Here is a 19,188-nt window from a genome sequence, read left to right as displayed (position 1 = left end):
TGGTCTTTGACCGGCCGTGCCGGTAGCGAGGCGAACGGAGAGGAGATGCCGGGGGCGATGGAGTATTGTGGCCGCTGCTGGGCAGCCGATTCTTCGCGTGCATTTGAATCAGCACTTCAGCAGATCTCTCGCTCTGTCTCCCTTCCGTTGCAGAACCTGTTTCCCCTCCTCTGTCGTCACACCGGCTAAGTCATAAGTCTACGGGCCGGCGGTTGGTGGTGATGAGAGCCACGAGAGGCGATTTTCCGGAGACGGCGAGGCGGAGATGGTGGCTGAATTTGAAGTAAAACACCGCGAGAGAGAGAGAGAGCCCCTTTTTTTCGTGCGGTGGAGGCGTGATCGGTCACATGCATCTCCTCTCCCCTTCTTTTTTGTTTTTTCAATTGTTTTCTCCTTATCCTTTTTTTTCCCCAATATTTAAAATTATTTGGCTTTCTGGTAATGTTAGTTCTTTTGTTTTTTTTTATAATATAAATCTTATTAACAGAATTATTCATTTCCCAAATATGAGTATCTGTAAATATTTCGAATACAAGAAAAAAATAAAATATTGCCCTAAAAATACTCACTGTCACATCCTCCATAGATAATAATTTGTTCTTCTTTTTTCCTCAAGTGAGGGAATACTTTGTTCGGCGAAAAATAACCCAAAAAAAATAAAATCCACGGACATATATGAAAATATACATTACAGGTTTTATTCATTGATTTAGTTTTAAGAATCCGCCCAACATGAGATCCGAATTATAAAAAGCAAAATAGTTGTATAAAGCTTGGAGATATAGAATGATGAGACAATAATGCTAATAAATTGTTTCACAGCTAAAAAAGCACGGCAAAGTTAATGTTTGATTATATGCATTGTATGTCCATTTCAGGTAATATTTCCTTCGGAACGGCACCTTCCACTTCTACGCTTAGATCCAATCCTGTTTGTGACCGAATGATACCCATTCACACAGTTCATGTATAACTTGACGACACATTCATTCATTCAACGAGGAGTTATTAGGAGAGAGAACAAAGATAGTTCCAAAGAGACGCATTCAAATGGGCAAATGGTGTTTGATAAAAGTTCATCCACATTATCCGACCAAAATTAGTCCCTTGCAAATGATTATCCTTAATAAGTCATAATACAAACACTAAATAAACCTCAAACTCAGCTTTCCATCACTCGTGCAATGTGCCCAAGATGTCATCGTCCCTGAAGAGATGATATCTGCATCCATCGTTCAATCCTTTGTTAGTTATTTGGGGCCAAATTCGATGATCTATACTCGGACAGAATTCAGGCATGAAAGCAAGTCAAACGACACTTGTTACGGTTTACTACACTCTGATACTCGGCGGACTATTCCACAACCTAGAAGATTTTTTAATAAAGGAAACCATCAGATCGGAATTCTAGGTACGGGGTTTATCTGAACAATAAAAAAACCCGCGAGACATATCTTTCATATTCTAACACTCCCAAGGCGTAAACTGAAATCTAGAAATGTTGCCAATAATGGGGCTCGGGGACTATCCAATCCAACAGAACAAGTAAGGAGCCACTACTCCAATATCTTGACACTCGGAGGGCAGACATGTAATAAGAAGAAAGTTGATTTTACTTACTCGTGTTCGCCGAGCTTGACTTGGGTACCGCCGTACTCGGGGAGAAGAACAGTGTCGCCTTCCTTGACCGAGGCCGGGATCAATTTCCCGTCTCTGTCCCTTGAGCCCGGTCCCACTGCTATCACCTTGCCGGAGTTCAGCTGCAGCACACCGAAAATGTTTAGTGATCAGAGTTCTCCGGTAATCAGAAGGTCAAATCGCCCTGGATAAACGATACTTACCTTGGCAGATTTCTCCGGGAGGAGAATGCCAGCGTCGGTTTTCGTCGGCTGGACGATTTTCTGCACCAGGACGCGGTTGAACGTTGGAATCAGACGCTTCATCATCTCTGAGCTACCTGAATTTTTCTCCAAGAAATGCTCAAAGGTTGATTGACGAGCAACCAGGTTTTTTTTTTTTTAATTTAAAGCTCGAATGCGACGCTGAACGAAGGTTCCAGGTCGTAGGGTTTTGAGAAAATGTTAGGGTTTTACTTGGTTTAGGAATCCGCGCGTGTCGAGGCCATTTGATTACTTTGTGGGCTTTAATTGGGTCCTCTGTTAATGGGCCAATTTTAAATTGGGTTAGTTCCTCTCCGAACTTAGTCACAGTGCACGTGTCGGGGGAGAGACTTTCGCATTGGTGTCGCCTTGGTGAGCTCGACGCAGCACACGGCAATGGCGAATCAGGGCAATCCACCGGCGAATCTGCAGCGGTATGGCGTTCCTTTCTACGCCACCGCTTGGGTTCCTGAAGACGCCGTCAGATCTAACATTTCCAAGGATCCGGAGAAGTCCAAAGATGGCGAGTCGTCTTCGTCGTCCCGGGATTACGTCGTTTTGGCCGGCGGTGGTGGAGAGGGCCACAGCGGTATTCCCAACGCCATCATCATCTCCCATGTTGATCTCGCCGCCAACTCTCTGTCGGGACGACCTGTAAGTCCGTCCAATCGATTCTCCGTTTTATCCGTTTCATTCGAATACCGATGGTACTTGTAGCTCTTTTGCCCACTGCATGAAAGATCTGTAGGGTTTCTATTCTTCACTTCGAAGCTCAAACGCATGTAATTGTCTCCATTTTTAGGTGGCTAATCATCTAACTGGCTCTGATCTGCCTTACCGAATGACGGTTCATCCCGGAGGAGATGGTCTAATTTGCGGATTGCCAAACAGATGCAGGTGCGTCATCTCATTGCATTGTCTTCTAGTAAAGGTTTTTGATGTCGTACTCTATGATGTCGTTTGACCCAATGACTTACCATCCTGCGAAGAGTTGTAGGGAGTTTATCGTACCAAATCTTTTATCCCCAAATATCGCGTGCTAGATCTGGATTTCTAGCAATTCCGAGGAATGAACGTCAGAGTTCTTGCTGTTCTATTGATATGCAGAGTGTTTAAATGGGAAGAGATTCTGAGCTCTGGAGACAATGATCATGACAGTGAAGAGTCAGAGAGAGTGGTTCAAGAGTTACAAGATGTTGGACAACAGTTAGCACTAGCGTTCAATCGTGACGGATCTGTGCTTGCTACTGGTGGCGAGGTAGGCTTAGTTCTTGTCATATTTCTAGAAAATCAGTGGGGGAAACAAACAATGGTGTTGCCCTGCATACTAACATTTTATTTTGCTGCAGTACAGGATGGAACTTTGAGAGTCTTCAAGTGGCCAAGCATGAAAATGATACTTAACGAGTCTAAGGCACATTCATCTGTTAAGGACCTAACTTTCAGGTGCTTGCCTTCTCTTTCCAGTTTCATAAGGAAATTATGATTTTTCCGGAAAGAGGTTCGTTCGATCAGTGAAAGAAAAAGTATCTTTTGATAGCAAATCCTTCCGAAATGAGTCAATGATAACTTGGATAAAATGTAAGAAAACCCACAATGGATACAGAAAGAACTTCTCTTACTTTCTGAAGGGAAAAAAGCCTTTGACCATCATAGAGAACTGTTGAAATGATTACAGAAAAGCTCTCTGACAGAAATCCTTTCCTTCCAGCTTAAGCGGTAAGTTTCTTGTATCTCTGGGAGCTCCACTTTGCCGGGTTTGGGATGTATCTGCTTCTGCTGCCGTTGCCAGTTTATCCAAGGAGAAGGTTAGTTCTGCGTACCTCACCTTGTCTTGAAGTTTTTAATGTTTGACTTCTGCTATGATTGTAGTTCCAGAGTCTTCTAATATTTGCTTCTTTGTCTTGAGGTGAAAGTGAAACCTTATTCATTGATCATGTTTGATCAATGTTAAAACATCATGTATAGTATTATTACTTGGTTACAAATTTATGAGTAGATCAGTATTAGCAAACAAAATCGTCTCACTCACATTATATCCTGTTCTATGTCAGGAGCATCTTGATCGTTTTCTTTAAACAAAATATTGTTTGTTTCCATTAGAAACTTCCACAATAACAATGGGTCTTTAATGACATTGAAACTGATTGATGCTTTAATCTCACACCCAGGATGAGATTTTTGCATTCTGTAGATTCTTCTCACGCAATGGAGACGATGAGGTTCTTTACGTCGCTGCAATGACAGGTAATGCCGGACTTTCACCTCTGTTCTTCCCTTATCTAATGTGGAGAAACTATTTAGAATCTATTTGCTAAAGACTCAGAGTATACTTTAACACGTGCAGATCGTGGCGGAAGTGTTATAACATGGGACACAACGTCATGGAAGAGAAAGGGGGCAAAGCAAATAACTAAAGATGCTATTTCTGCGTTTAATGTATCACCTGATGGAAAGCTGCTTGCGCTGTAAGTCTCTCAGACCTTCATATATATATATTAGCATATTTTGGCTTTTCGTTGTATGGTGATCTTATTTGGTTGTGTACTTGCATTTGACCTTGTATGTGAAGCTAGCTATGAATTGTGTGTCCGTTACTTACTACTTAAATCTTATAGAATGTGAGAATGATGGGTGTCTTTTTTTGTTGTTGTTGCTGTTGGTTGGATGAATATGTAATGTATGGTAAAAGAGGAACGATAGAAGGAAATGTATGGGTGGTAGATTCAGGAAGCATGAGGGTGAAGCAAGTGGTTAAGAGAGCTCACCTGGGGCTGGTGACTGCTTTGACTTTTTCCCCTGATTCAAGGTAATTCAAATTCAATTCATTCACTGATGGTATCAGAAGTGCTTTGCTGGCTGCTACTTGTAGAGTACTGTTCTGTGCAACTGAGGCTAAGTAATAAGGATATGAAATGTGTGAGTTTTGGATGTTGGCGGGATGGGATTCAGGGGTTTGGTGTCAGCATCGATGGATTCAAGTGCAAGGCTGACGCTGGTGGAAGAACAAATGGGTGAAGAACGTAAGTACATCATATACTATGTAGTAATATAGTATCTCACATTGTAACTATACTATATAATGAATGTGTGTGCGGGTGCAGATGGAAATGGGTGGTGGGTGGCGCTGTTTGTAGTGATGCTGGCGGTGTTGGTATATTTCTTAAAGTCCAGAGGCTTTCTCCTTTAATTTTGTTATTAGACCATAAAACTTATCTCTTTGGACTCTTGCTTGTGTTACTGCTACAGTGCTACTGCTACCATTATATCTTATTTGTCAAATCTGAATTGACGATTCAATGTAATCACAAAGACCATCATCTAATGCTCCCATGATTTGACGATTTGGGATCATTACAATAGTCAAACCGAAAGAGGCGTGTGTGTGTGTGTGTGAGAGAGAGAGAGAGAGAGAGAGAGAGAGAGAGAGAGAGAGAGAGGTCTACAGTATATGTCACGAAAAATATGGGGTGGGTGTAGTAGACGTCACAGGATGCCACGTGGCATCAGATCATTGATCCCTTTAGAAAAGCGATCGTGGTGGGCCTGTGGCCCATTTTAACGCGGGAGGAGACGACACCGTTTTGAAGGATAGTCAACAAATGGTGGTGGGAATTTGGAGCCGCTGACGCTGTCGTGTGAGAGAGCGCGCGCGCGCGTGTTCATTTGTCGACAGCAACAACCCCCCTGTCCTTCCTGTCTTCGTAATAATATAAACTATTACTCCGTGTAATTTGGGATAAGATTCTAATGTAAGGCATCGCTTTTCTACTAATTTTTACATCTTTTCAAAAGAAAAAATCTCTATTTTTAATCCATCCAATGGATTTTCCGTAGGATAATTTCAGCGCCTATGTCTTTTTCTGGGACTTTGCTGAATTGATCTTTTTGGATATTTTAATGGATCTGTTTGTCGGCCGTCCTTTTCTCCTCCTAATCCGCGTTTGCATCATTTTCTTTTTCGTTTAAATACTTCATTGAATCAGCCAAAGCTCTCCACTCCAATGCGCAGCCTCCTTTTCACATCAAATCTGTTGTATATATTAAAAGTGTGCGTGTGTTTGGATACACACGCATACGCTCGAGGAGTTATTAGGAGAGAGAACAAAGATAGTTCCAAAGAGACGCATTCAAATGGGCAAATGGTGTTTGATAAAAGTTCATCCACATTATCCGACCAAAATTAGTCCCTTGCAAATGATTATCCTTAATAAGTCATAATACAAACACTAAATAAACCTCAAACTCAGCTTTCCATCACTCGTGCAATGTGCCCAAGATGTCATCGTCCCTGAAGAGATGATATCTGCATCCATCGTTCAATCCTTTGTTAGTTATTTGGGGCTTTTTTTTATATTCTCTTTTCGTTTTCACTATCTGGGTTTGTAGTTTTGTTCTTTGTGTTCGCGGTCTTTTTCTATGTTCGGATTCGTGGAAATTGGCCGTGCTGTTGAAATGGCATTGGTTGTGCGTACAAGTAGGAATATTTCTAGGCTTGTTGTCTTCCATCCGTGGATGCATGTAGAAAGATTAGGTCTTGTAAGCGAATCCGACATAACTGAGATGCAGTGCCTCAAAAATTGTCTGCCTTTTTTTTTTCTTTCTCTCTGATCAGCAAATATGTGTAGAACGATTAGGTTTGTGAAGTTGTTCTGACAAATCTGATGAACAGCTACAGAAATGGAGGAGTGCGAGCTCCTTCATATTTGCGCGGGGATGGAAATGCTTATGAATGTTTGTTTTTTAAGACAGACAATCATGACGGGGAAAGAATTTTTCACGGAGTATGGGGAAGGCAGTAAGTATCAGATTGAGCAAGTGGTGGGGAAAGGGAGCTATGGTGTAGTTGCTTCTGCTGTGTGCCCACAGACAAGGAGGAAAGTGGCTATAAAGAAGATGACTAACGTGTTTGATCATGTGTCTGATGCTATACGGATACTCCGAGAGATAAAGCTCCTCAGACTTCTCCGACACCCTGACGTCGTCCAGATCAAACATATAATGCTCCCTCCTTGTCGGAAGGAGTTCAAAGATATTTATGTAGTTTTTGAGTTGATGGAATCGGATCTTCACCATGTCCTAAAGGTAAATGACGACCTCACGCCTCAGCATCACCAATTCTTCTTGTACCAACTTCTCCGTGGTCTCAAATTCATGCACTCGGGTAAGGTCTCACTGCATTACCTCTTTTATAGAATTCCTCTGATTCGTTTCATGAATCCTTTCTCTGTTTTTGTTTTGTGGGTGTATATCTATAGCTCATGTTTTCCATAGAGACCTGAAGCCCAAGAACATCCTTGCTAATGCTGACTGCAAACTCAAGATTTGTGATTTTGGACTGGCTCGGGTTTCTTTCACCGATTCCCCTTCAGCTGTTTTCTGGACTGTATGTCTCTCTCTCTTTTAACATCTGATTTTCTTGCTGACTTGATTATCGTATATGACAGATTATATCCGTGTGTCTTGTTATGCGTTTAGCCGTTAGGCTTGAAAAGCAAGCCCAATGGCAATCTCACGTCGTTTCTTTTGCAAGGACTACGTTGCTACGAGGTGGTATCGTGCTCCTGAGCTCTGCGGTTCTTTCTATTCCAACGTAAGTCTTCTCACTAACTCATCCAGCCATAAGAGTATTCTGCCCCTTCTTTTTTCCTGTTGGTGCACCTTTTCATTTACGAAACCCCTTTCTATCAGATCAGATTATGAAAATATTCTATTCCACGACAATGCCAAACAAAGTTCACATTTTATGCTGAGGCCTGTATGTTTCTATTTCTACATTCCGGCCATTAGTTGCAACCACTAAAGTTTTTATGTTGTTGTTGTTTTTTGCAAGCAGTACACACCAGCAATTGACATATGGAGTGTAGGCTGCATATTTGCGGAGATGCTTACCGGAAAGCCATTGTTTCCCGGCAAGGACGTTGTGCATCAGCTTGAACTCGTCACTGATCTGCTTGGCACTCCCTCCCCTGAAACCATAGCAATGGTCTGCTCTCTCTCTCTCTCTTTTCCCCAAAAACTAACTCGCTTCTCTCCCCAAATCAAGTGTTCTTAGCTTTCTTTATAATTGTAATGTAGATACCGAATGAGAAGGCTAGAAAGTATTTAAGTAACATGAGGCGAAAGGAACCTGTTCCTCTCTCCAAAAAATTCCCCAATGCCGATCCTTTGGCTCTGGGTTTGCTTCAGCATTTGATTGCGTTTGATCCCAAGAACCGTCCCTCTGCTGAAGAGGTAAGAGAAAGCCTTTCTCTTTTCATCTTCTTGCACTTTGATAGATGCAATGGAATGCTCATTTAGCGATGCAATGTGTATTGTGTAGGCGTTGGCTGATCCGTATTTTAAAGGGTTGGCGAACGTTGAGTACGAGCCATCAAGGCAGCCCATCTCAAAGCTTGAATTTGAGTTTGAAAGGAGGAAATTGAGCAGGGAAGATGTGAGAGAGCTCATGTACAGAGAGGTCTCTCTTTGCTTTTTTTTTTCTCTTTCCCCAAATCTCTCTCTCTCTGTGTCTGTGTACAGAGAGGTAATTGAGTTTTAAAAAAAACAATCTCAATTTTCTAACACAATTGAGTGGACAACAACAGATATTAGAGTATCATCCACAGATGCTGCAAGAATACCTACATGGAGAAGAGAACCTCAACTCTCATTTTTTATATCCAAGGTTCAGTCTTTCACGCATTTGTTTATGTGTTTTGCTTTAACATCAAAGTGAATTACATCTCCTCATTCATTCTTGACAGAATCTTTGGTTTTCTTGTGATGATCAGTGGAGTTGAGCAGTTCAAACAACAATTCGCCTGTCTCCAAGGACAAGATGAGGATGAAGGGAATCCCCAGCCGATGAAGAGAAAGTACACCTCCCTCCCAAGGTGACTTGTTAGATAAGAATCCCAATATAACACTAACAAGCCAACGAGTATATCTGACTAGGGTGAAACTACAAATGCAGAGAGCGAGTATGCACATATGAAGAAGAGGGCATAAACCCTTGTTCAGATATTTGTCCAAAAGCGACAGCTCAAGTGAAGCGCAGAGGCTCCTGTCTCCTGAGAAGCGATAGCATATGCGCTTCCAGATGCGTGGGAGTGACACCTACTCCTCCCCCCAAAGATTGCGATCTCTTAGTCAATTGATTTCATTTCTTCATTCTTGAGCGCTGCCAAATCATGCCATTGATGCTTCCTGTTATGGGAATCCTGTACAGAAGATATTTGTAAAGTTCATCATCCATGATAGGATGTAGAGATTGCCATTGATGCTACACAAAAAAAGCTCACATATGACTTGATAAATAAAGGCCTTGTTGTAATTAATGTCGATATATTCTTACAACCGTTACTCGAATGAGATTCCGTAGCTTTAGTTTTGAATCCCAATATGAATTAGACAAAGCATAATAAACTCGTCAAATAGGTTGTCATCAATCAATGAACGAATCAGTCTTGCTGTTTTTTTTATCAAATCACTGCTTTTTTTACCAGTAAAACTGGAGAACGAAACGCACCCAAATAGAGCGAAAACCCAAAAAGAAAAACAAAAAAGGAAAAATTTCCAGGGAGAGAATGTAATGGCGTTTGGAGGCGGGTTTGTGACAGAGATCAATGAATGGGCACACAGGGAAAGAGAGAGATTTTAAGGGATTGATAAAAACCCTAAAAAAAAAGCACATAGTTTGACGTTTAGATATTATATTGGTAAATAAATTGAGTTGTTACTAAACATTATTATTCCTTGAGAGAGATTTTAAGGGTTTGATAAAAACCCTAAAAAAAGCAATCAAATTTTCCCGGAAAACACCCAAAACACCGAGAGCACAGAAGAACCCGTACTATGATGCCATCGTCGGCTTGATGTGGAGGGCCAATGAGGCAGGGCACCCCGTAGAAAACCTACAGGTCTTTTCAGAGCCATTAGATCGTAGCTCTCCCCTCTTCGCCTCTCGGCCCATTTTTACCCGGAAAATCGACAAAACGAAATGAGGAACGAATGCTATACAACAAAACCAAAAGATTTCGAGAGAAACTGTGCTGGAGAACAAGGAAGAGCCAAACAGATGAAAACGGCTTGTGTTGTGTGAGAGAGGAGGCGGAGGGGGAGGGAGGCTTAATAGTAGGACATCGTCAGCTAGGGCTACTCTTATACCTAATCGGCCCAATTCCATGATTTCTTTACATTTCAGGCCCATTGGGCTCCTTTGCGCAGAAGAATTCAAAGCAAAATATTAATCTATAAAAATTTATTAAAGTAGGTAATACAATTAATTTCGGGGTTCTGGAATATCAGGTAAAAAATATTCAAATGAAGATATTATTAGACTTTAATAGCCGAAATGATGCTCCCGAGTGTTTGAAGTATTGGTCGATTCACTGAGGCGAATCCAACGTCTCTCTGTCGCAAAGTCCTCTCCACCTTCCCTCCCCTCCTTCTGCCAACATTTGAAGACATAACCGTCGGCTTTGTGCTGCCAATTCAGGGTTTCTTGCAAGATTCCGTCCTTTTTCTCGTTTGTTTTTACTCGGTATCAGGGATTCTTGGTGGTTTGGTTTACGCGATGGGTTTGCAGGTTCCGATGCCGGAATTCTTCAGGCAAGGTATGCTCCGCTGGCGCTAGGGATTTGATTCTTGATGGCGGTGGCTCTATCCGTAGTTGAACCGTGTGGCATGGTATGATGCATCCATCTCGTGTTCTTTCGGCTTCGTCCTTTTTTTATGTGTCTGAAATTTTCTCAGTGTTTCGGTGGGAGACGATTGAGAAGCTTGATTATTCTTCATGCCCAGAGAGGATATTGGAGTAGGATGAGTGGGAAAACGAGGTGCTGTTGCCTGATACTCTCCGATTGCTTGTGCACATGATTGGGTAAGACCCTAATCGATCTGGTGTATTCTGTAGGTTGGGTCATTTCTTGCTCTCCAATGTGTGGAACATCTCTTGTCGGTCGAAGCACAAGTTTTCTGAGAATTTTCTTGAAGAAGTCGACAAGTATGCCGCAGCAAGGGTCCCGGACAAGTCAAAGTTGCTCAGTAAGGTGTAATTTTACCTCGCTTATTTATTTATTTTATTCTCTGCATCCATTTTCCAGGCTTCTGGATCTCTTGTTTGAATTTTGTATTCGTATTTCTGTGCGAAGTCGCGAGTTTTCTCCTCATTATGTAGGTAGCAGCTTTGATGGAGTATGATGGCATGGACGATTTCATTGAGAAAGGAAATTTTGATAAGAAATATGATGAGCAACTAAAAACTGATGCTGCATTGGCGTGTAAGAGGTTCCCTTCTATTGTTCTTGGCGATTCTCCTCCAGTGGAACTATACGACGACAACGTGTCTTTCCCAAAATCAAGGAGCATTTTGAACTCACCAGCAAATAACGGTTTTCTTCCCAGCTCCATGCATGTAGGGTGGATTGATCCGGCCGATCTTTCTGAGCCATTATCTTCCTTGTGTCCAGAGCTTGACAATGTCGATGACCAAGAAGAAAAATCAACTGGTTCTCCTCTTGCCGGTCAAGCTGTGATCCCAGAAGCAGTTGCAATATCAGATGATTCTGACTATGTAATCACGTCTATTGAAGAGTGTGAACTACAACATACTGGTCTTGCCTCCGAGTTTTTTCTTGATAGTTCGATAAGTTTTATACCTAGATTAAGTAAGAGGAACTATAATCAGCTGGAGAGCTGCGGCTTTCACACGGTAGGCATTTATATACATATAAATAAAATTCCTTTTAGGTTGTGAGGAAAGGCTTTACTTCAGTTTTCTTTCGGTCTTTCAATGCAGATGAGGAAACTGTTGCACCATTTTCCTCGAACTTATGCAGATTTGCAGAATGCACAAGTTGATATCAGAGATGGACAGTATTTAATATTTGTCGGCAAAATCTTGTCTTCCAGGTCATTGTTTATCCTCTCAACTTGAATTATTCTTCCATTATGAAGCTATCCCATCGGTAACCATTTTACAGTTTATCTAGAATGTAGCGAAAAGGTAAAAAAACTATGCGCCAAGATGTCAATTTCTTAAGTATTATATTTCACTAGGACTTATATGCATTGCCTATGCCTTAAGCAATACCACATTCATATATTCGGATTCAAACGCTGATGTAAACCGTACTTTGTATTCCAAATCTATGTACAGGGGAGTCAGAGCTGGTTCTTCATTTTCATTTCTTGAGGTTATTGTCAGTTCTGAGATTTCAGGCAGAGACAAAACTCCAGTGAATCTGAATCTGAATTTTGATGCTGACAACGAAGAAAAGAGAATAATTTATTTGCATCTCAAAAAGTTTTTCCGTGGTACACGCTTTGTTTATCAACCTTTTCTCAAAAGTCTTCAGGAGAAACATAGACCAGGAGACCTTGTATGTGTTAGTGGGAAGGTAATTCTTTCAGTTTCTTTAGCTATTGTCATCTTCTCCTGATACATGCTACCATGTAAATCTTGATAATCTCTTACCCTTAGGTTAATTTAAAACTTGAACTGGTTTGAACATGGAAAAAATGCTTTGAAGCACTAAAATAATCGAAAGTGATTTGTATAGGATTTGGAAGCAGCAACTTGCATAGAAGTTCTGGATTAAACCTTGTGCACTGATTCTTTTTCATTTGTTTTCTTTTTACGAACAGCATATTAGTTAAGAGTTGTTGATGATTATCTTGTTTAATTCTAGGTGAAGACCTTGCATGCAGAAGATCACTTTGAGATTAGGGAATACAATATCGATGTACTCAAAGATGAGAAGGAATCATCTCTTCGAACCCAGGGGAGACCATATCCCATATACCCGTCGAAAGGAGGTCTGAATGCAAACTTTCTTAGAGATATCATTGCCAGGTTAGTTCTCTTTTACTTCCTGTAATCAAAACCGGTGGTTGTCTCAAGTCTTTTGTCCTGCATGTGTTAATCTGAAAAGTAGTTGGAAGTACTACCTTGCGGCCTGATTTAGCCCCATTCTAGCTTTCAAGATAAGCTGCGATTCTTTTCCAAATACAAACAAGGCTACCAAGTACCAACTTGATATTATTAAAATATCTGAACATCTGGAGTTCACCTTCTGAGATTTATGTGGTATTATGGTAAGTTTCAGAATCAGGATTGCTGATTTCCAGCAAGAATCCTGATCACCGAAAACCGAGATACAACCCTGGATGATCTTTGATTATTGAGAGGATCCCAGGTCTCCCCTTACAAAACCCTTTACCCAAAATTCTGCCTATCCTCCTCTAATCCACACTAACATGTATTTAAAGCTCCACTACAACCAAATGGTTGTTGAAACTAACTACTAACCAACATTTCCAAGCACACACAAACTATAGTCTAGATACAATGAACGTATACAAAACACTAAACACATACCTGTAAGCACTTATCGTATTAATCTACCTTTTGTTTTTTTTTCACTTTTAGTTTGCTTTTGTGTCTATCAGGGCTTTGCAAGTTTTGCCTGTCAATATTGATCCTATACCTTATGAAATCACTAAAGTTTTTGGTCTTCCGTCTCTTCATAATGTAAGTATTGTTTCTCTGTTGAAACTTGTTCCTTTATGAACATCTTTTCAGTAATCCATAACAATCGTGTATCTCCTCAACTATATGTTTAAGATAAGCTGCGATTTTTTTTCTCTTCATAATGTAGGCATATATCGGTATTCACCAGCCGAAGAATTTAGATGAGGCTGATTTAGCTCGCAAAAGACTTATATTCGATGAGTTCTTTTACCTACAGGTATATAGAATCTTATGAATGCGACTGTTGATTACTGTCTAATGTACCATTTTTAAGCTCTCTTTGTTAATCCAAATTAGCATCTGTTAAGCGTCATAAAGAGCAATGTTTTTTTTTTACAGTTGGGACGCTTGTACCAAATGCTTCAAGGCCTTGGCACAAAAATAGAGAAAGATGTATTGCTGGATAAGTTTAGGAAGCCAGTGTTAAATTCTGTTTTTATGGAAGGATGGTCCATTCTCACCAAGAGTTTTCTGAAGGCTCTACCATATTCCCTTACCCCTAGCCAGCTAAGTGCTGTATCAGAAATAATATGGGATCTAAAGCGTCCAGTTCCAATGAATCGCCTTTTGCAGGTATCTTGTCTGTTCATTCTTGTTGCCAGTCTATCATTATCAACTTGGTGTAATGTGATTTATGTCCAACACATTGTCAGTAACTCGTATGGTAAACTTGTTAAAGTTAATAAATGAGTCTTGCTCGATAGATCGGTTTCCCTTGCAGGGTGATGTTGGTTGTGGAAAAACTGTAGTTGCTTTCTTGGCATGCATGGAGGTCGTAGGATCTGGGTACCAGGTTAGCTACTGCAGTATATGTCTATGCTACCTTCAAGGATATTATGCCATCAAATGAATGTGCTTGACTCACATCTCCCGGATAAGTCAGATTCTGTTTTCAAGAACTTCTTGGAAGATTCGTACCTAATTTTACAAATAGTGGGAATAGTTGTGCAGTTTACCTTTTCAGTTTTTCTTATATGTAGGCAGCGTTCATGGTCCCCACAGAACTGCTTGCCATTCAGCATTATGAGCACTTGCGGGATCTGCTAGACAATATGGAGGAGGTTGCATACAAGCCAACCATTGCGCTGCTTACAGGTTCAACCTCGGCAAAACAGTCAAGAATGATTCGTCAGGCATGTCATGCAATGCAACTAGTAATTTGTTTAAATGCAATAGATGTGTGTTACTTATGGCTGACGACCCATGACAGGATCTCCAAACGGGAGCTATCTCAATTGTAATTGGAACTCATAGTCTGATTGCTGAAAAGATAGAGTTCTCTGCATTACGTATTGCTGTGGTTGACGAACAGCACCGGTTTGGTGTCATCCAGAGAGGAAGATTTAACAGCAAGGTCATCTTCCTAGTGTATTTTTCCAAATGAAATTGAGGTTCAATTGATTAATTACTTGAATTATTCTAATTGAGCTATATATCAAATATTCATTGGTGATATTCTGATATATGTACCAAAGAAAGTATTGAATTTATTGCACTTTAGTTGGTTCTTCTTCTCTTGGTGGCCGTATTAGTTATTGCCATTGTTCCTTCTCGTAGCATAAATCTCCTACACTTAAGTTTACTGACCCCTTAACTTCTGCAGTTGTATGGCACCTCAATGATATCCAAAACCACTTCAGATGACTTGGATGGAACTTCTAAAGCTGGTTACCACATGGCTCCTCATGTTCTCGCAATGTCAGCCACCCCTATCCCGAGGTCACTTGCCTTAGCTTTATATGGAGACATATCGTTGACTCAAGTATGTAAAGCGCTTCCATTGAAGCTCACTTTTTGTATGTGTTTTAATAACCTTGCTCTTGCGCATTTGACTGTGTTCAACTTTACCTGTTTTTATTGACTACAAACCATTGTATCTACAGATTACTGGTTTGCCTCCAGGAAGAATACCGGTTGAAACATACATTTTTGAAGGAAATGAAGATGGCTTTGAGAAAGTCTACTCTGTAATGCTCTTATAATAACTACATGTCTTTTACTGAATTGACAATCGAGCCTTTGATTTGTTAAAAATCAAGAAAAGATAGGGCAGCTGTTCTCTAAATCCTATGATATTTTTTTGTTGACAGATGATGCTGGTTGAACTTAAATCTGGAGGGAAAGTGTACCTTGTTTATCCTGTTATTGAACAATCAGAGCAACTGCCTCAGCTTCGCGCTGCCTCTGCAGAACTCGAATCTATATCTGGTAGATTTCCAGAGTATAGCTGTGGACTATTACATGGAAAGATGAAGAGTGATGAAAAAGAAGAGGCTCTGAGAAATTTCAGATGTGGAGAGACACAGATACTGCTCTCCACACAGGTGATCGAGATAGGAGTTGACGTTCCGGATGCCTCCATGATGGTTGTGATGAATGCTGAAAGATTCGGAATTGCTCAGTTACACCAACTCAGAGGGCGGGTTGGTCGCGGAACTAGAAAATCGAAATGCTTATTAATAGGGTCAAGTGTCAACAGCCTAAGCCGGTTGAAGGTGTTGGAGAAATCGTCAGATGGGTTTTACTTGGCAAATATAGACCTCCTTCTGCGTGGACCAGGCGATTTACTTGGAAAAAAACAATCTGGACACTTGCCCGAGTTCCCAGTTGCTAGGCTGGAAATAGACGGGAATATTCTACAAGAAGCCCATGTTGCCGCATTGGTAAACATTCCAACCGTTTATTTCCATTACAGTGAAAACTCTAGTTTTAAAGAACTGACAACTGCAGTATGAATTATATTTAACGTGGTTTGCTATGTTTCTACAGAAAGTTCTAGGGGATTCTCACGACCTGGAGAAGTTCCCAGGGCTCAAAGCTGAGCTTAGCATGAGACAGCCACTTTCTCTTCTTGGCGACTAAAGTTTCAGAGTCCAAATCTAGCCTTGCCTTAGTCGGTATGTCAAACTCTTCTGTCATCCTGTACCTCTTGACATGATACTATTCTCTTAGTGTTCGTATTCCTGGGTTGGGTCAAAGTCAATTTTATGTGGTGTTTCATCAGAACCTGGATTTAAGCCCATACCCCTTTCGGTGTCTTTAATGAGTTTATGAATCTTAAGACCGAAGCTTCTATGGACTTATATTGTCATCATCTGAGTTTTTCCCTGACTCCATCCAGTATATTGGCTTTGTGACCAATCATCAGGTCAAATGAATGTAAGTAACCTAGCCCGCAGTTTAAAGCCCAATATTTTGCATCGCGATCTGTTTCAATACAAATGGTCTGCATGTATCACACAGATTGGGTAGCGTGAACATCTAAAAGGTTGTGATATTTGGATTAGTCCTTCTTTGTAACAGTGAACTAGATGCTTGGAGATGATGGAAATGTATGGTAAAATATGGGGATCTGCATATTTCCATGTAGAGGCATAGATTCATAAGGTAAAAGACAAAAGTTGGGGTAGAAGTTATGGAAATAGGATATTTTGCTAATTCTTCCGTAATGGTAAATCAGGACCGAAGAAAGTAACGAAGAAGATAATGGTGAAATAATCGGGAGATGGGAAAGGGATCGTGTTTCATTGTCTTTGTAATGATGGTGGACCCACATGCCATCCACTCAAGATCGAAGCATGGGTTGATATGGCAACCAATGAGCAGATCACGGAAGTAGAAGAAGACAAAGAGACAAGTGGTGGCCCACACATTGTTCCCTACCCAATCATCCAACTACGGGACCCACCGACCTCCTTGTCCCTCCCTTGTAATCCTAATCAGTGATCACAAAGCTTTGTCCCCTCACCTGACCTGACCACCCACTTCTCTCCCTTGAAACTTGTGTGTTTGATCGTTGTTTCTCATCTCATCGACATATACTCTTTAGCAATCCTTTTGTTTGGTGCGTGGCAAGGGTCCTTGATCATTGTGCATGTGCATGTGGTAGAGAGACTTGGAACGTGGGATATAGATCATGTCAGTTTTGGAGTTATAGGTGTGTTTTAATGAGTCGCGGGGGATTGCATTAAGATGGCAGTGACATAATGAACAAAATAGATGAGGAGGAAAAAGCAGCATTGCCTTAAATCCCATTTGGGAACATTTCTTGTTGTAATTTGATGTCTGCAATACCAAAAGCCATTCCTTGTAACTATGCGGCTTTAATTAACTGCATGGGGTACACATTATAATTTGATTAGCAGTGTCTTTTTGTGGATGTTTTCTGTTTAATTGAACCTTATGATTAGTAGGATGTGTGTGTGTGTGTATATATATATATTAATAGATGGATCCACAAAGGAGATGGGTAAGAGACAAGGGATAATACTTTATTGACTTGGGAAGACGGATGTGTCGGGAGATAAATCTGCGTACGTCCCGAAACGAATGATATGCTCTTCCCGAGTAACAAAAAGCTGTTTGTTCAAATTGGGGATTGCTTTCATTTCTCTATCCCATGAAAAATAATATTAAGGATTACTTTGTGCGGCCAATAACTGAACACATCAGAATCACGCCAAAACCATGCTATATAGTCTATGTCCTCCGGTTCACGCTAACTAATAACGTGCCTAATGTTTGTTTATTTACATGTACCAAATATCTGATAACATTTTGAATCTATAGAGCAACCTGATTGTTTTCATGTGTAAAATGGATTAGCTCTTCAAAACAAATGAAGAACAACATAATGTTATATAGAAATCTGATGAGAGATGGCATTAATGAGTCATAGAAGTGATAATCGTGCATTTATAGCATTACATGATGATGAGATAAGTTGTACGTTATAGGATCAATGGAAGAGGAGCCCTTCATTCAAAGGAACCGCTGTGATCACATGTTTTTCATAATATCCGATTCATGCAAATTACAAAAATCAATGCTCCTTATGATTTGTTCTAAAAAAACGAAATTAATGCTTATGGTAAGTGGTAACACACTGCACATTAAATTCTGTCCGAAAACGTTCATGTTTTTTTCCCTCTACGACTAGTCAACAGGAAGTCTTATGATGTTATAAATGCCCCGGAATAGTTACAGATATGGAATTTTCATTTAATGTTATATATGATGACCGACGCGTTACCATTTTCAAATTTATTGTATTAACTCTACCTGTAAAATTGCATTTATGGCCTAAATTCCTCTCATTTTACTTATTTATTTTATTTTTCCGATTGTATTTTGGTGTTCAATTTTTCAGTCATCCTCAAAGTTAGGCTTTCAATGAGGTAGATATGGGGAGCCTTACACTTGTCCTGTGAAATGCCAAGTTCATATTTTAAAACAAACTTTATCGTAATTAGATTAAGTGATCTCTCATGTAATCAAAATCGTATTCGAGGATAAACATATAACACTCCTTGACACTTGACAGCATAAACAATAAACAATATATGTCAAAATTAGCCACAAAACATTATATATATATATATATACATATAGGGATGTGGGGTTGCGAGCCTAGTGTTCCAATCATTTCACAAACCTTACCTTTTAGACCTCGAGTCAGCAAGCAGAATTATACATACATATATATATATATATGTATATATGACAGATATTAATTCTATATAATCAAATCATTATCGTTCGAAAAATTTTGTTTTTATTTTAAAACACCGTTTTATAGTTTTAATGCAACTTTTTTTTAAAAAAGTAAAAACTGCAAAGCGAACGAATATAACACAATTCTAGAAAAAAAAAATAGATATAGTAGTTAAATGTAGTTTTAGAACTCTTAATCATGATCTTTAATGTGTGAAAAGGCTTATGAAACATAATTATATGAAAATAGAGGGAGTATAAATATATTATGTTGAGTTGATATTTCAGTCTTCCAACAAA

The 19,188-nt window shown here is 40.1% G+C and overlaps 5 protein-coding genes and 1 long non-coding RNA gene across 10 annotated transcripts in view; 3 read left to right on the top strand and 3 right to left on the bottom strand.

Moving 5' to 3' along the window:
* Positions 1 to 374, bottom strand: part of LOC104805070 (uncharacterized protein At1g04910) — a 4,875-nt gene extending 4,501 nt beyond the window's left edge. The window contains exon 1 of the mRNA XM_010529483.1: positions 3 to 374. Within this exon, the coding sequence (XP_010527785.1) occupies positions 3 to 103 (101 nt within the window). The 5' untranslated portion in view covers positions 104 to 374. The remainder of the gene's footprint in view (positions 1 to 2) is intronic.
* A 653-nt stretch (positions 375 to 1,027) lies between these two features.
* On the bottom strand, positions 1,028 to 2,068 carry LOC104805069 (10 kDa chaperonin, mitochondrial-like). Its single transcript, XM_010529482.2, has 3 exons — positions 1,842 to 2,068; positions 1,621 to 1,760; positions 1,028 to 1,222 (listed from the first exon to the last, which is right to left on the bottom strand). The coding sequence occupies exons 1-3, from the start codon at positions 1,944 to 1,946 to the stop codon at positions 1,174 to 1,176; spliced, it is 294 nt and encodes a 97-aa protein (XP_010527784.1). The 5' UTR covers positions 1,947 to 2,068; the 3' UTR covers positions 1,028 to 1,173.
* A 142-nt stretch (positions 2,069 to 2,210) lies between these two features.
* LOC104805068 (SEC12-like protein 2) lies at positions 2,211 to 5,205 on the top strand. The gene is made up of 10 exons (XM_010529481.2): positions 2,211 to 2,534; positions 2,683 to 2,777; positions 2,988 to 3,138; positions 3,235 to 3,326; positions 3,592 to 3,688; positions 4,052 to 4,127; positions 4,228 to 4,348; positions 4,573 to 4,689; positions 4,833 to 4,903; positions 4,985 to 5,205. The coding sequence occupies exons 1-10, from the start codon at positions 2,277 to 2,279 to the stop codon at positions 5,068 to 5,070; spliced, it is 1,164 nt and encodes a 387-aa protein (XP_010527783.1). The 5' UTR covers positions 2,211 to 2,276; the 3' UTR covers positions 5,071 to 5,205.
* A 1,340-nt stretch (positions 5,206 to 6,545) lies between these two features.
* Positions 6,546 to 9,205, top strand: LOC104805067 (mitogen-activated protein kinase 17-like). Its single transcript, XM_019201601.1, has 9 exons — positions 6,546 to 7,044; positions 7,139 to 7,266; positions 7,414 to 7,473; positions 7,717 to 7,866; positions 7,959 to 8,114; positions 8,203 to 8,340; positions 8,468 to 8,547; positions 8,654 to 8,755; positions 8,836 to 9,205. Exons 1-9 carry the CDS (start codon positions 6,561 to 6,563, stop codon positions 9,017 to 9,019), a joined length of 1,482 nt encoding a protein of 493 aa, XP_019057146.1. The 5' UTR covers positions 6,546 to 6,560; the 3' UTR covers positions 9,020 to 9,205.
* Positions 9,029 to 9,978, bottom strand: LOC109116347. Its single transcript, XR_002023812.1, has 2 exons — positions 9,716 to 9,978; positions 9,029 to 9,082 (listed from the first exon to the last, which is right to left on the bottom strand). It is a non-coding gene; the product is annotated as an uncharacterized LOC109116347 (long non-coding RNA).
* A 223-nt stretch (positions 9,979 to 10,201) lies between these two features.
* LOC104805066 (ATP-dependent DNA helicase homolog RECG, chloroplastic) lies at positions 10,202 to 17,506 on the top strand. Of its 5 annotated transcripts, none has more exons than XR_770434.2 (20): positions 10,202 to 10,360; positions 10,450 to 10,550; positions 10,617 to 10,699; positions 10,777 to 10,912; positions 11,041 to 11,574; positions 11,662 to 11,774; positions 12,022 to 12,262; positions 12,554 to 12,717; positions 13,314 to 13,395; positions 13,523 to 13,612; positions 13,735 to 13,968; positions 14,117 to 14,188; positions 14,376 to 14,528; positions 14,606 to 14,749; positions 14,999 to 15,157; positions 15,279 to 15,362; positions 15,486 to 16,058; positions 16,165 to 16,292; positions 16,699 to 16,782; positions 16,856 to 17,506. XR_770434.2 is itself a non-coding variant. In XM_010529479.1 (20 exons), exons 2-19 carry the CDS (start codon positions 10,512 to 10,514, stop codon positions 16,255 to 16,257), a joined length of 2,916 nt encoding a protein of 971 aa, XP_010527781.1. In that variant the 5' UTR covers positions 10,202 to 10,360; positions 10,450 to 10,511; the 3' UTR covers positions 16,258 to 16,292; positions 16,856 to 17,506. The 5 variants fall into 5 exon arrangements, 4 of the variants coding, with proteins under 4 accessions (XP_010527781.1, XP_010527779.1, XP_010527777.1 ...); XM_010529479.1 differs by lacking the exon at positions 16,699 to 16,782 and having other exon boundaries at positions 11,041 to 11,254; positions 11,333 to 11,574; XM_010529477.1 differs by lacking the exon at positions 16,699 to 16,782 and having other exon boundaries at positions 10,665 to 10,699.
* The last annotated feature ends 1,682 nt before the right edge of the window (positions 17,507 to 19,188 follow it).

Source organism: Tarenaya hassleriana, unplaced genomic scaffold (genome assembly GCF_000463585.1).
Source record: "Tarenaya hassleriana unplaced genomic scaffold, ASM46358v1 Cleome11, whole genome shotgun sequence".
NCBI classification, from domain to species: Eukaryota; Viridiplantae; Streptophyta; class Magnoliopsida; order Brassicales; family Cleomaceae; genus Tarenaya; species Tarenaya hassleriana.
This window is presented reverse-complemented; position numbering and strand designations above follow the sequence as displayed.

Bases quoted from the DNA above. Each gene is read 5' to 3' on its own strand.
- LOC104805069 (XM_010529482.2), bottom strand. From the start codon at position 1,946: ATGATGAAGCGTCTGATTCCAACGTTCAACCGCGTCCTGGTGCAGAAA. The intron at 1,761-1,841 runs GTAAGTATCGTT...GGTGTGCTGCAG, and splicing joins TCCCGGAGAAATCTGCCAAG to CTGAACTCCGGCAAGGTGAT. The intron at 1,223-1,620 runs GTAAGTAAAATC...CGATGGATGCAG, and splicing joins GTCAAGCTCGGCGAACACGA to ATATCATCTCTTCAGGGACG.
- LOC104805068 (XM_010529481.2), top strand. From the start codon at position 2,277: ATGGCGAATCAGGGCAATCCACCGGCGAATCTGCAGCGGTATGGCGTT. The intron at 4,349-4,572 runs GTAAGTCTCTCA...GTATGGTAAAAG, and splicing joins GATGGAAAGCTGCTTGCGCT to AGGAACGATAGAAGGAAATG. The intron at 4,904-4,984 runs GTAAGTACATCA...GTGCGGGTGCAG, and splicing joins AGAACAAATGGGTGAAGAAC to ATGGAAATGGGTGGTGGGTG.
- LOC104805067 (XM_019201601.1), top strand. From the start codon at position 6,561: ATGGAGGAGTGCGAGCTCCTTCATATTTGCGCGGGGATGGAAATGCTT. The intron at 8,341-8,467 runs GTCTCTCTTTGC...GGACAACAACAG, and splicing joins GAGAGCTCATGTACAGAGAG to ATATTAGAGTATCATCCACA. The intron at 8,756-8,835 runs GTGACTTGTTAG...CTACAAATGCAG, and splicing joins AAGTACACCTCCCTCCCAAG to AGAGCGAGTATGCACATATG.
- LOC104805066 (XM_010529475.1), top strand. From the start codon at position 10,512: ATGGCGGTGGCTCTATCCGTAGTTGAACCGTGTGGCATG. The intron at 11,575-11,661 runs GTAGGCATTTAT...CTTTCAATGCAG, and splicing joins AGAGCTGCGGCTTTCACACG to ATGAGGAAACTGTTGCACCA. The intron at 12,718-13,313 runs GTTAGTTCTCTT...TGTGTCTATCAG, and splicing joins CTTAGAGATATCATTGCCAG to GGCTTTGCAAGTTTTGCCTG.